This window comes from Herpailurus yagouaroundi, unplaced genomic scaffold (assembly GCF_014898765.1).
Source record: "Herpailurus yagouaroundi ecotype Mexico unplaced genomic scaffold, PumYag 141, whole genome shotgun sequence".
Lineage (NCBI taxonomy): Eukaryota > Metazoa > Chordata > Mammalia > Carnivora > Felidae > Herpailurus > Herpailurus yagouaroundi.
The window spans coordinates 13546730-13562015 of record NW_024412396.1 but is presented as its reverse complement, the minus strand read 5'-3'; the positions used below and the strand labels follow the sequence as shown (position 1 = coordinate 13562015).

At 38.2% G+C, this 15286-nt stretch overlaps 1 protein-coding gene across 4 annotated transcripts in view; it reads right to left on the bottom strand.

Moving 5' to 3' along the window:
• The window catches only part of PRORP (protein only RNase P catalytic subunit), a 135695-nt gene that overhangs the window by 118135 nt on the left and 2274 nt on the right, over positions 1 to 15286 (bottom strand). For 3 of the 4 annotated variants that reach the window (XR_005790821.1, XM_040476930.1, XM_040476932.1), the window contains 2 exons: positions 13714 to 13761; positions 13106 to 13238 (listed from right to left, as the gene is read on the bottom strand). Coding sequence is in view for 3 of the 4 variants with exons in the window: in XM_040476930.1 (XP_040332864.1) it covers positions 13106 to 13238; positions 13714 to 13761 (181 nt within the window). In the remaining variant the exon portion in view is untranslated. Of the gene's footprint in view, positions 1 to 13105; positions 13239 to 13713; positions 13762 to 14165; positions 14192 to 15286 lie in introns of those variants that run through there. The other variant, XM_040476931.1, reaches the window with a different exon arrangement.

Here is a 15286-nt window from a genome sequence, read left to right as displayed (position 1 = left end):
AAATGCAAACAATGAAATACTACTTCAGATCCATTAGAGTAGCTAAAGGTAAAGAGACATCATAGTAAGTGTTGACCAGGATGTGGAACAACTGTAATGTTCATATAGTGCTAATAAAAATATAAAATGGGACAACCACTTTGGAAAACAGTTTGGCAGTTTCTTAAAAAGCTACACACACACACCTACCATAAGACCCAACCACTCTACTGCTAGATACGTACCCAAGAGAAAGAAAAGTTTTAGTGGTTAGTATGCCTTCTAAAATTCATGCCCACCCAGGAGCGCCTGGGTGGCTCAGTCGGTTAAGCATCTGATTTCAGCTCAGGTCATGATCTCATGGTTCGTGGGTTTGAGCCCTGTGTTGGGTTCTGTGCTGACAGCTCAGAGCCTGGAGCCTGCTTTGGATTCTGTGTCTCCCTCTCTCTCTCTCTCTCTGCCCCTTCCCTGCTCGTGCTATCTCTCACTCTCTCAAAAATGAACAAACATTTAAAAAAAAATTTTTTTTTAATTCATGTCCACCCAGAATGTGACCTTATCTGGATGTAGTTATAATTAGCTAAGATGAGATCATACTGGAATAAGATGAGCCCTGAATCCAATGACTAATGTGCTCATAAGAAGAGATGGCACACAGGGGTGCCTGGGTGGCTCAGTTGGTTAAGCGTCTGACTTCGGCTCAGGTCATTATCTTGCAGTCCATGAGTTTGAGCCCCGCATCGGGCTCTGTGCTGACGGCTCAGAGCCTGGAGCCTGCTTCCGATTCTATGTCTCCTTCTCTCTCTGCCTCTCTCCCACTCGTACTCTGTGTGTGTCTCTTTCTCAAAATAAACATTAAAAACAAAAGAAAAGAAAGACAAAAGAAAATATGGCACACAAAGAAGCAGAGAAATACACCTAAAAGCCAAGAAAAACCAAGGGTTACCAGGAGTCAAGAGCTTGTGAAGCTAGAAAAAGAGAAGGATTCTTCCCTAGAGCCTTCAGAAGGAGCATGGCCCAACAAATACCTTGATTTTGGACTTCTAGCCTCCAGAACTATGAAAGAACAGATGTTTTAAGTTACCCAGTTTGTAGCAATTTGGCATCCTTAGGCACCCCTAGGAAACAAACACAGAGGAACAAAGCACAAACTCTTGTACAAGAATGTTCTTTTATGTTTTTTTAATTTACTAATTTGAGAGAGAGAGTACATGAATGTGGGGGGGAGGGGCAGAGAGAAAAAGCCAGAGACAGAATCCCAAGCAGGCTCTATCCTGTCAGCACAGAGCCCAAGATAGGGTTCAAACTCATGAACCATGAGGTCATGACCTGAGTGGAAATCAAGAGTCAGACACTTAACTGACTGTGCCACCCAGGCACCGCATAAAAGAATGTTCTTATTAGCTATATTTGTAATAGCCCCAAAATGGAAATAACCCAAATGTCCATCAATAAATGAAAGAATTTATAAGTTGTGGTATATCCACCCCAACAGAATGTTACTCGGAATAAAATTGATTGAGACACAAAATATGAATGAAATCTCAAAATTATGCTCAATATTAAAAAAAAACAGACAAAAAATACTATATATGGTGTGCTTCCATGGTGTTTATGGGGCATGGGGCAAGGAAAGAGTGAGGTACAGGAGTCATTAGAAAGTAGCACAAAGAAACTTTTGGAGATGATATATTCATTATATTGACTGTGGTGACAGTTCCACGGGAGTATATATGTGTCAAAACTCACTAAGTTGAGGGGAAGATGGTAGAGATGAAAGCACCAGGAATTTGTCTCTCCCACCTAGATAACAATTACACTGACAGAATTTGTCTGATGTAACTATTTTGGAACTCTGGAGTCTGTTGAAGGCTTGCAAATTGCAGAAGGAGCCTTGTGTGATAAACAGTGGTTAATTTTGTTTAGTTTTAACACTTAATACAGTAGCAACTACCCATTCCACACCCGAAGCCAAATGGCAGGCATCTGTCATGTTCCTAGAGCAGCTTGCACGCATTATGGGAGCCTGGGTGGACAAAAAGGATCCTGTCTTCCAAATACTGGGGATCTACGCTCTGCTGATCGCTGCTTTTGATCACAGAGGTACAGACAACAAGGCATAATCACAAAGAAAAAGAAAATCTGAATATACCTATATGTAGTAAGGAAACAGAACCAGTAAGAAAATCTCCCACCACCACCAACAACAATAACAACAGTGGCAATGACATCTTGGACCTGATGGCTCACTGGTGAATTCTACAAAAGAGAATTAATATCAATCCTTCTCAAGCTTTTCCAAAAAACTGAAGAGGAGAGAATACTTCCTAATTCATTCTTGGAGGCCAGCATTACACTGGCTCTACCAAAGCTAGAGAAAGACACTACAAAAAAACTACATACCAAGATCCTCCATGAACAGTGATGCAAAAATCCTCAACAAAATACTAGCAAGCAAAATTTAGCAGCATATTAAAGGGATTACACAATATGACCAAGCAGGTCTATTCCTGGAATGCATGGATGGTTCAACATATGAAAATCTATCAATGTAATAGGCCACATCAACAGAATAAAGGAAAAATAAAACACATGATCATCTCAACTGATGCAGAAAAGCATTTGACAAAAAACCCTTTTCATGATTAAAAAAAAAACCCAAAACTAGGAATAAACTACCTCAATATAAAAGCCATATGTGAAAAACCTACAGCAAACATAATATTCAATGGTGAAAGACTGAGAGCTTTTCCTCTAAGATCAAGACCAAGGCAAGGATGCCTTCTACTTCTACTTAACATAGTACTGGAAGTTCTAGCTAGAGCAATTTAATCACGTAAAATAAGGTAAAGGCATCCAAGTCAGAAAGGAAGATGTAAAATTATTTTTGTTTGCAGATGACTTGATCTTATATGCAGAAAAATCCTAAAGATTCCACACCCAAAAAAAGCTGTTACAATATATCAGTTCAGCAAAGTAGCAGATTACAAAGTCAACATACAAAAACTGGTTGCATTTCTATAAACTAACAATGAACAATCTAAAAAATAAATGACGAAAACAATTCTATTTACAATAGTATCAAAAAGAATGAAATAGTTAGGAAGTAACCTAACCAAGGAAGTGAAACACTTTATAATGAAAACCACAAAAGATTGCTGAAAGAAATTAAAGACATAAATAAATGGAAACACATCCTATGTTCCTGAACTGGAAGACTTAACCTTGTTAAAATGTTGATACTACCCAAAGCAATCTACAAATTCAATGCAATCCCTGTTAAAATCCAAATGATATTTTTTGTAGAAATAGAAAAACTCATCCTAAACTTCATATGGGATCTCAAAGGACCCTGAATAGCCAAAGCAATCTTTAAAAAGAACAGAACTCATACTCCCTGATTTTAAAACTTACTATAAAGTTACAGTAATCAAAACAGTGTAGTACTGGTGTAAAAACACACATACAGACCAACAGAATAGACATAAACCCAGACCCTCTCATCCATAGTCAAATGATTTCTGACAAGGGTGCCAAGACCATTCAATGGGGAAAGGGCAGTCTTTCAACAAATGGTGCTGGGAAAACTGGATATCGACATGCAAAAGAATGAAGCTGGACCCTTACATAACACCATACACAAACATGAACTCAAAATGAATCAAAGATCTAAATATTAAGACCTAAAAGAGTAAAACTCTTAGAAGAAAACAGAACAAAAACTGAATTCAACAATGATTTTCTTGGATATGACACCAAAGACATATGGTAACAAAAAAAACAACAAACAAATTGGACTTCACAATAATAAAAAAATTTTGTGCATCAAGAGACACTATCAATAGAGTAAAGAGACAACTCATAGAATAGGAGATATTTTTAATTCATATTATCTGATAAGAAATTAATATCCAGAATATATAGAGACCACTTAAAACTCAACAACAAAAAACAAAATCCTGGTTCAAAAATGGGCAAAGGAATTGAACAGGCATTTCTCCAAAGAGGATATACAAATGGCCAAAGAGCACATGAAAAGATGCTTAACATCACTAACCATTAGGGAAATACAAATCTAAAACTACAATGAGATACCACCTCATTAGAAGAGATACTACAATGAGATACCACCTCATTAGAAGAGATACTATTTAAAAAAAAGAAAAGATCAACAATAGCCAAAGTATGGAAAGAGCTCAAATGTCCCTCGATGGATGAATGGATAAAGAAGATGTGATACACACACACACACACACACACACACACACACACACACACACACACTGGAGTATTACTCGGCAATCAAAAAGAATGAAATCTTGCCATTTGCAACTACATGGATGGAACTGGAGGGTGTTATGCTGAGTGAAATTAGTCAGTCAGAGAAAGACAAAAATCATATGACTTCACTCATTTGAGGACTTTAAGAGACAAAAAAGGTAGATATAAGGGAAGGGAAACAAAAATAATATAAAAACAGGGAGGGAGACAAAACAGAAGAGACTCATAAATATGGAGAACAAACTGAGGGTTGCTGGAGGGGTTGTGGGAGGGGGGATTGGCTAAATGGGTAAGGGGCACTAAGGAATCTACTCCTGAAATCATTGTTGCACTATATGCTAATTTGGATGTAAATTAAAAAAAAATTAAAAATAAAATTAAAAAAAATAAATAAAAGACAAGAAAACAAGTGTTGGCAAGGATGTGGAGACAGTGGAATCCTTGTGCATTGTTGGTGTGAATGTCAAATGGTGCAGCTACTGTGTAACACAGTTCCTCAAAAAATTAAAAACAGATTTAGCCGTATGATATAGCAATTCCACTTCCAGTAACATACCCAAAAGAACTGCAAGCAGAACCTCAAAGAGATATCTGTACACCCATGCTCATAAACAGCATTTTCATAATAGCTAAAATGTAGAATCAACTGAAGTATCCATTGCTGGATGAATGGATAAACAAAATATGGTACATACATACAATGGAATATTATTCAGCCTTAAAAAGGAAGGAAGGGCAGCTGGGTGGCTCAGTCTGTTTAGCATCTGACTTTGGCTCAAGTCATGGTCTCAAGGTTCTTGAGTTCGAGCCCTGCATAAGGCTCTGTGCTAACAGCTCAGAGCCTGAAGCCTGCTTCAGATTCTGTGTCTCCCTCTCTCTGCCCCTCCCCCACGTTCTCTCTCTCTCTCTCTCTCTCTCTCTCTCTCTCTCTCTCAAAACATTTTTTAAAACTTAAAAAGAAAAAAAGGAAGAAATGTCTGCACTATGCTACAACATGGATGAATGTTGAGGACATTATGCTAAGTGAAATAACCCAGTCAAAAAGGCAAATACTGTATGATTCCATTTATATGAGGTACTTGCAGTAGTGAGAATCATAAAGACACAAAGTATAACAGTGGTTGCAAGCAGCTGGGAGGGAGGAGAGAATGGGAAGTTATTATTTAATGGTATAGTTTCAGTTTTACAAGATGAAAAGAGATATGAAAAAAAGATGAAAGAAGTTCTGGGGATGGATGATGGTTACACAACAATGTGAATATATTTAATACCACTGAACTGTACATTTAAAGCCAAAATCTACAGAGGGTGGAGTCCAGGTATCATTAATTTTTAAACATCTCCGAAACTATTCCAATCAGCAGCCAAGGTTGAAAACGATTTTATCAGAGGGTGCCATCTCATTTGAACAAAAGAATTCTATTTGATGAATTCATTTTAGGTGCTTATGGAGGTCAGCTGATATCATACTTTTTCCTTAAGTAGACAAAGAAACTCAACATGGATGGGATATTTACTCCTTGGTTTATACCTTCCATTTCTAAATTATAAGCAAACTATAGAAAGCAATATTGAACTCAGTTTCAGCTATTTGTTCCTAGTACAAAATAACTGAAAATGCTGAATACAACATAGTTTTAATACATATTGCAATGAATGGTGTTATAGACTGAATTGTGGCCATCTCAGAATTCATATGTTGAAGAAGTCCTAACCCTAAGTACCACAGAATGTGACTATATTTGGAGATAAGAAGTGGTTTAAGGTAAAATGAGGCCATAGGATGGGCCTTAATCCAATTTGACTGGTGTCCTTGGATGAAAAGGAAATTTGGACAAAAAGAAACCGGGGATGCTCAAACACAGAGCAAGTCTATATGCAGATAAAGCAAGAAAGGGGTGATCTGCCAGTCAAGGAGAGAAGCCTCAGGAGAAACCAAACCTGCCAATGTTTTGATCTTGGACAACTAGTGTCCAGAACTGTGCAAAAATAAATTTCTGTTGTTTAAACCATCCAGTTTGTGGTATACTCTGGTGCTGAACTTTACCCTGGGGTATATGCCAAACCAGATGCTGGATCTGGCCAGAGCGTGGTATGGCTATTCCTGTGAAATCTTAACCTCAAATATTTCACCTGCTCTCTGACCTCAGCCTTCTCGTATTCTTTCCTTTATTCCCACTATACCTTTTCTTTTACCCCACATTGAGACTACTAGTTCCTTAAACTCTCCTAGACAGTGCTCTCTGACCTTTCTTCCTCATCTAGTCTGAGCCCCATGCTGATCATGTTAACCACTGTGTCAGAACTACCTTCCCTTGCTCCCTATCATATTGTCACCCCTAACCAACAAAACCCAAAATCTGAACCAATGTTACATTTTGTCTTCACTACTACCATTCTAGGTGAGTCAAGCTCTGTCAGAAAAATATTAAATCATACATTCATGTAATGTCTACAAATTACTGATTCAAATCTCAGCACCCACCCTGTCATAATCCTTCTGCCCTGAGTTAGCATTTCTGCCATTCTCCTTAAGAACCATTCCAAACCGTCTCTACTGTCTCTAGTGTTGACTAGACTTTCCACTTGACTCCAATCTCTCACCTTATATCCATTTGACACAGATGTCACTTCCCTCAAATTTCTCTCCCTCTTACCTATATATTATCTATATCTGCACCCATCTTCACTTTCTTTTCTACAGTCTCAAATAAGAACTCTCATTTCTAACCTCCCCATTTGTGCTCTTTTTGGCAACTCCTCCTACTTCTGAAGCTGGGTCATTCATAATCCATTCTCTCTCTTACGTGTCCTGCTTATTCAACATTTTTATCTTTACTGACACCTTTTCTCCATCATCTAAACATGCACAAGTCTCTCCCATCTCCCTATATCCCCTCCCTTGACGTCTACCATCCTCCAGCCACAACTATCCCATTTCTTCTAATTGATTTTCATCTAATCTTCTCAAAAGTATAGTTTACACTCAATGTGTGTTCACTCAGTTGCTCTAACATGGCTGGCTTTGGCCTCCAGTGTAGTATCAAAACTACTCTTCCTGAGGTTACCAATGATTTCTTAGTTACTTAGTTCTTAGGGAACCTATTCTCTCAAAGCATGCTATAGGACTGAGGAGAAAGAAAAGGCCCTCTTCTAGTACCCACTGCTCCTTCAAAATCACTATGTCTTGGGGTGCCTGGGTGGCTCAGTTGGTTAAGCGTCCGACTTCGGCTCAGGTCATGATCTCGCAGTTCATGAGTTCTAGCCCAGCATCAGGCTCTGTGCTGACAGCTCAGAGCCTGGAACCTGCTTCACATTCTGTGTCTCCTTCTTTCTCTCTGCCCCTCTCCTGCTCACACTGTCATCTCTCTCTCTCACTCTCTCTCAAAAATAAATAAAATTTCAAAATCACTGACTCCAATCCTCACATCAACTAAGGCTTATGATATTCATCTATACCAGTGGTCAGCAAATTTTTCTGTAAAGGGCCAGATAGTAAACAGTTTAGGTTTTATGGGCCACATGGTCTCTTTTTATAGGTACCCAATTCTGCAAGGCAAAAGCAGCCATAGACAATACAGAAATGAATGCATATGGCTGTGTTCCAATAAAACTTTATTCATAAAACCACGTGGTGGGCTGGATTTGGTCTGCAGGCCATACTTTGCTGACTCCTCCTCTTTGCTATCACCTGTGTCACCCCAGACATTTCTAAATGCATCAAGAATTTGCCATCCGACTCAGTCCTCATCACCAGCCTAAATAACAAAGCACAGTGCCTGGCACCTGGTACGCATTCCATAAAATGTGGCTATTTTAAAAAGCCACATGAATAAATTTAAATTTATTTAAATAACAATTTATTTAATTATTTAAATAATTTTAAAATTATTATTAAAAAAATTATCATATGGACACTCAATAAATCTGTGGATGACCATCTAGCACTTGTGGTTCTCAGTCTCTTCATCTGCTTAACTGTCATACTCTGGACTTTGTCATCACTGTAGAGCACTCAATCTCTAACATCTAAACTCTAATACACACTGATCAAAATCTCCTGTTTGTCATTCTCACTCCTTTTATGCTTGCTCTTCAACCTCAATGAGCCTCCAATCCACTTTTATGTCTATTGTCTCCTAATCCATGAGCTCCCACCCACCTTTACTTCCTTCCTATCAAGCTTGATCTCCTGGCCCATTAACTGATCCATCCTTTCACCTACACCTTCAACTCCTGTTTTCCCTCAACTATACCAGATTAGCAAAATCCTGTACAATCCCATCTATCTGCTTTCCCTATTCCTATTCCTAGATGGCCCAGGAATGCTGAAAATGTCTCACAGATCAATGCCATTACAAACTTATGCTCTCCACCCTCAGTTGGAACTTCAGCACCATCCAGTAATACTTTCTCCAATCCTCTCCCATATATTCCAAACTTCCAAGGCTCAAAACTCTCCTCAAGGCTCCTTAGGCTATATGCTTTCTCACACCTTCAAACGACAGATTTGCCTTGGGCTCTAGTCCCAGAAAAAGAGTTGGTTCTACTCCAATCCACTAGCGGTGCTCTGGATCCATCCCTGCCCCTTCTCCTCCACCAATACCACAAAAACTAAATCCTGAACAATCCAGCCACATCATATGACTTTATTCACTGCTCTTTAACCATGGATACATTGCTTATCCTGAGCTTCCTCATCTTCAGAAGGGTGATATCCTTGCAATGTTGTTGTGAGTGTAACAGATCTTGAAGTACCTGACATATGATAATCATTCCATAAATGGTGCAATTATTATTATGTTAACAGCTTGAAGGTGAAAGGCAGTTTCAAGAGATGGAATATAGGGTTGGAGACCTTCAGGGGGAAAGGGGAAGCATACTGAAAAGAGAGAATAATTTCCCTTGCCCTAAAATATTCCAATCCTTCGGTGAATATAATCAGTTACTTTGTCAATTACAGTAGTTAAATATATGACTACTCTCTGCTACTCTCACCATAGTCTGGAGCCTGCAACTCCTCTTGCAGTATAACGCTGTCCAACGAGAAGATGTGCTCTGGGTTCTAAGTCTTTTCCAAAAGAGAATACTAACAAATCTTCCTTCTATTAATCTAGATTTAAAGTGATATTCATTAAAAAGGAATTACAGCAATGTTTAACCACTGAGAGGTGTCAAACAAAAGTATTCTATTAGTGATTGTGTCAGAAAGAAGAGAAGTGCAAAAGCTGGGGGCAAAAACTGATAGGGTAGTGGTGAAATGCCAAAAAGAAACAGGAGATGGCTTGAAGGGGGCTCCTAAAAGATAAATCCAAGACAATTTGAGCATCAAAAAGAATAATGATGGTAATGGATTCTAACACAATTAATTAAAAAAAGAAAGTCCTTGTCCTTATGCCTATATAGATTATTAAAAAAACAAAACAGGGGCGCCTGGGTGGCTCAGTTGGTTAGGCGTCCGACTTCAGCTCAGGTCATGATCTCGCAGTCCATGGGTTCGAGCCCCACATCAGGCTCAGACAGCTCAGAGCCTGGAGCCTGTTTCAGATTCTGTGTCTCCCTCTTTCTCTGACCCTCCCCTGTTCATGCTCTCTCTCTCTCTGTCTCAAAAATAATGTTTAAAAAACAAACAAACAAACAAAAGAGCTCCAAGAAAGAGAAAAACCATTTATAGAATAGTACCAGTTAATAAATGTGGAAGGAATAAAGTAACTCGAAGATCACCACTGTGCAACCTCCAAAAGTAGAGATCATCTCCATGATGTGAAAAACACTAGGTGAAGAGTTAACAGGAAATCCGCAAGAGTGACAGGATATCTGCATAGTCCTGAAATATTACTCCACAGATTACTTTTTAAATGTTTATTTATTTTTTAGAGAGAGTATGCATGTGCACATGTGTGAACAGGGGAGGAGCAGAGAGAGACAGGGAGACACAGAACCCAAAGCAGGCTCCAGGCTGAGCTGTCAGCACAGAGCCCGATGCAGGGCTCGAACTCACAAACCAAACCATGAGATCGTGACCTGAGCCAAAGGCAGACGCCCAAGTGACTGAGCCACCCAGGTGCCCCAAATCCCAAGCAAGCTCTGCACCATCAGCACAGAGCCGGTGCTGGGCTCCAACTCATGAAATGTGAGATCACGACCTGAGCCGAGATCAAGAGTTAGACGCTTAACCAACTATGCCACCCAGGCACCCCACTTTTTAATTACAAAGATTACAAGGGGAAAAATATACCTTTATAATGGAAATATCTGGCAGTTGTCCTCTTAATCAAGTGATGAAACTTAGCATCAATAGTGAAAATAACCTAGTATTATGTGGCTGCAGTAAGCACACAGCATCACCCACATACTTTACCCAAAATCTTTTATACTGAATTAATGAATAAAAAGCAATCAATCAGTCTAAAGTCTTATTGCTCAAAATGTGGTCTAAAGACCAGAACCATATCATCTGGGAGCTTGTTCAAAATACAGAGTCTTGGGACCCTAGACAGCTCAATCATAATTTGCATTTTAACCAGACCTTCAAATGATTCACAGGTACAAAGTTTGAGAAGTCCAGTATAAGACAAAACACCTAGACTTTTCAAAAAAAACATCAATGTCATTAAAAAAAAAAAAAAAAAAAAAAAAGCAGTGTGGGAGGGGCTGCTCTTGATTTAGAGAGACCTAACCACCAAAAGCAATGAACAAATCTTGACTGAATCCTGGATCATTGGGGGGAAAAGTTATAAAATACATTTCAAGGAGGCAACTGGGAAAATTTGAATATGTGCCTTTTATTAAGTTATATTAATATGAAGGTTCTTAGATGTGTAATGGTATTTAATAACAGAATTTTCTTATTCTTAGAAGATACAGGCTGAAATATTTAAGGTAATATGTCTACAACCTATTATTTTTTTTTATTTGTTTATTTTGAAAGAAAGAGCGAGCAGGGGAGGGGCAGAGAAAGAAGAGAGAGAGACAGAGACAGAGACAGAGACAGAGACAGAGAGAGAGAGAGAGAGAGAATCCCAAGCAGGCTCCACACTAACAGTTCAATGTGGGCTTGAACTTAACAAACCTTGAGATCATGACCTGAGCTGACAACAAGAGTTAGATGCTCAACCAACTGAGAGACACCCAGGTGCCCCCACAATCTACATTTATATAACTCATAAAAACATACGGAGGTGGGGCGCCTGGGTGGCTCAGTTGGCTAAGCGTCCAACTTCGGCTCAGGTCACGATCTCACAGCCCGTGAGTTCGAGCCCCGCGTCAGGCTCTGGGCTGATGGCTCGGAGCCTGGAGCCTGCTTCCGATTCTGTGTCTCCCTCTCTCTCTGCCCCTCCCCCGCTCATGCTCTGTCTCTCTCTGTCTCAAAAATAAATAAACGTTAAAAAAAAAAAAAAAAACATACGGAGGGAATGCATAAATGGCATGGTAACAATTGGTTACTCAAAATGAAGAGTATGTAGGTGTCTATTGTGCTATTCTTTCATTTTTCCTTTAGGTTGAAGACTATTAAATAAAAAATGAAAGGTGAGAAAACTTCAATTAATCCACAACAGAAATGGTTAAGTTTTTGGCAGCAAACAGCATAATTTGTATACAACCTTGCATCTATCTTAAGATCTACTGTAGAAAATACAGATAAGCGTTCAACAGATGTTTGATGAGGGAAATGAAATTTATTTATTTAAATCGTATTTCAGCTGGCAGAAATTCTTAAAGCTGCTCCAACCAGCTGGCTGTCAGATTTATATGGAACTATGGACTGTCATGCAGTGAGAGGCAATAGAGTGTGACAGTAAGGTTTTAGGGTCAGTCAGTCCTAGTGAGGGGTCCTTGGGCAGATTTAATCTCCCAAAGCCTCAGTCACTCTCTCTATAAAACAGAAATAAAATAGTACCTTTTAGGGTGGTTATAAAAATTAAATAATATATAAGATAATGAATATAAAATACTTAGCATCATTAATAAATGTTAACTAATTTTATTTATCAATAAAGTTAGCTAAAAGGTATTCCATAAAATGAAGCTAACGTTTTTATGGACCATATTTTCACTTTATTTTGAGGATTAAAAGTTTTCATACGATCTAGGGGCCTTCTGTGACAATTTTAAGTCAAGGGGAGAAGGCAAAACTATTTTTACTTCTTATTTTTATTTGGTATCTTGAAGAAAACGCATTTAGTAAGATGATAAGCAATTTTTCCCCAAGTTGTAAAAGCATTTTAGTTCTTCAACTTAATCTTAGTGAACCAGTATAAAGTACTGAAGATTAGCAAAATGAAGCTATTAAAAATGACTTACAGAATCAAATTCAATACTTAGAAAATTTGGAAATAATTTTGTCAAGTTACCTTAAATTCTCTTGATTAGAAGAGTTGTGAAAAGCCATGTTTTCATGCGAATTTACTGAACACAGTTTTCTGGAAATACTTAGACAAAAAAATAAGCACCTATCTTTTTGGCTTAAGTGGACTTGCATCTACACGAAACAGAACTGACTTCAATACATGGATGACAGTCTACCCCAATTATTCTATTAAATTCTAAGCAGTCTCTCCTAAAGGTTGGCAACTATAGCTGGCAGGCCAAATCCAGCCCACTGTTATTTTCATTAATATAGTTTTACTGTAACACAGCCATGCTCATTCATTTATGTACTATATTATGTATTGTATTTCAAGTTGAAAAGTTGCAACAGAGACTGTATGGCCCACAAAGCCCAAAATATTTACTGGCCCACAAAGCCTAAAATATTTACTATCAGTCTTTTATAGAAAAAAATTGCCAACCCCTACTCTAGAAAAGCAATCCAAAAAAGGAATAAATCCTGTTCAGGACTCACCTGAGGGGTTGTCTTTTTGTATTGATCACCTCCATCTATCACATCCCTCATGATTTTTTCCTTGAGAAATTCATACTCTTCTGGACTCAGGTGAAGAGACTCTATGGTTTTTCCACAGCCCGAACACTGACCACTGTAATTACAAAAGTTTGTGTTAAATGGTATCCTGGAAAAGAATTTTCTCTAGAATGAATAATCCTAGGACAGAAAGAAATTGAAAGGTAATTTAAAAAGAATGTTATAATCTTTGTGATCATCACATGCAATTTTTTGTAAAACTGATAATAACACACATCAGGTATGCCAGAAAACCCAAAAAAGTAGACTGCTGGGCATCCAGATAAAGTATTTAAACTTATTCCCAAAACACAACTGGGTCCCAGATCTGTAGGGCAAAATATCTCTGAGGCTTCACATGAGGCTCACTGCACCTATGGGAAAAACATGTTGAGCACTGCAAATCCTCCATATGCCAAATATGGCTTTTTTTCTTGGGTACTCTCTTAATTATCCTATTTCTAAAATATTCTTAAAATGTTTTTGATCGGTAGCAACAAAACCTCCTAAACCTGAATCAAACAAGTTAAAAATAAAATACTGGTCTTTACCTTCCCTGGATTGTTGTGAACTGTCCTTTCCATTGTTCCCCAGGAACACTACAAAAAAAGATTACAACACCAAATCATTACGTCAGATTCCTAAAACTTGAAACAATATAAACAAATTGATAAAATAAATGAGATAATAATTCTAATTTTTTTAAAAAAAGAAAAAAGGTCAGATTCCCATAGAACCAAAAAATTGGCATTTTATTTAGAAACTGTATTTAGAAACTCGGCAGGCAAGAGCTCTGAAATGTTCAGGATACTTCCCCAGGATGGTTTAATTAGAAGAGTGAGTGATACACTGTGATGGGGCTAAGGAGGGAACAGTACCCTACTGTGGACCTCCTTCCCTTCACTTCTCCTCTGGTCATACAACCCTCATCTTCAAGTCTAAATCTACTTTCACGGGATTGTGCAGCTAACATTAATAGTGTAACCTCTAAATCAAACTCAACTCTTTCTCCATGAAGCTGCCAGAGATTGTTCCTGCCCAGAGTAATTCCTTCCCTTACACTATCTTCTTATACACCACTATTAACTGTCAAGTATTGCATTCTCCATTAGGTTGTGAATGCCATCATAATAGATCTTACATCACAAAACACCCAAAGTGCCTACCCAAATGGAAGCATTCAAAACTACCGGATTTATTTGCTCAATCAATGTATTCCTTTTTTTTTTTCTCTCACATATACTACCATCAGTTTCTAAGGACTCTGTTGCCTTCTCCTTCCCTAGTTCATAATTCAGGATCTCATCATCTCTCATTCAAACCTACAATTGCCTCCAAACAGATCTTCCTATTTCCAATCTTAATCCCTCTCCAACCTTTTTTTTCTGTTTTGGCAATTACTTTTTTTATTTTTATTTTTTAATTTATTTTTTGAGAGAGAGAGGAGAGTGAGTGCACACGCAAGAGAGCAGGGAAGGGGCAGAGAGAGAGAGATGGAGACAATCTTAAGCAGGCTCCATGCTCAGCGTGGAGCCTGACACAGGGCTCAATCTCATAACCCTGAGATTAGGTCTCATGACCTGAGCCAAAATTAAGAGTAGGATGCTTAACCGACTGAGCCAGGTGCCCTGGAACTCTACTCTAAGGTAACAGAACAAAACCCAAAATCCTTGGCATTCAAATAATTTCACAATCTAGCTCCTCCACTCATATTCAACAAATTTGTTAAATAAGATAATTAAACATGATTGCTACTTCAAAGCTCTGTGCAAAGGATATACATATAGTTGAAAAGAGAAAAACAGAAAAAGAATGAATTTTTTTGAAAGTGCCTAAAAAAAATTAGTAGTGAATCAGTGAATAAAAAACTGAAGCAATAAATAGGGTCACAGCCAGGAACGTGAACAAAAAGCAAATGGAAAGCAGAGAGCCTTGGAGAGAGCAGTTGGGTGATGGAAAGATACAAAATGAACTGGAATGAAGAGATTTTCCATTTTTAACACTCGCATATCATGTCTGCTCAGGCTTCCCTTATCTGTTCTAAACATCCAAGTTGATGAAATGCATAGATTAAACAGATACCAGTCACTAGGTTTCAGAAGAACTTCTGAAAATACTAATATG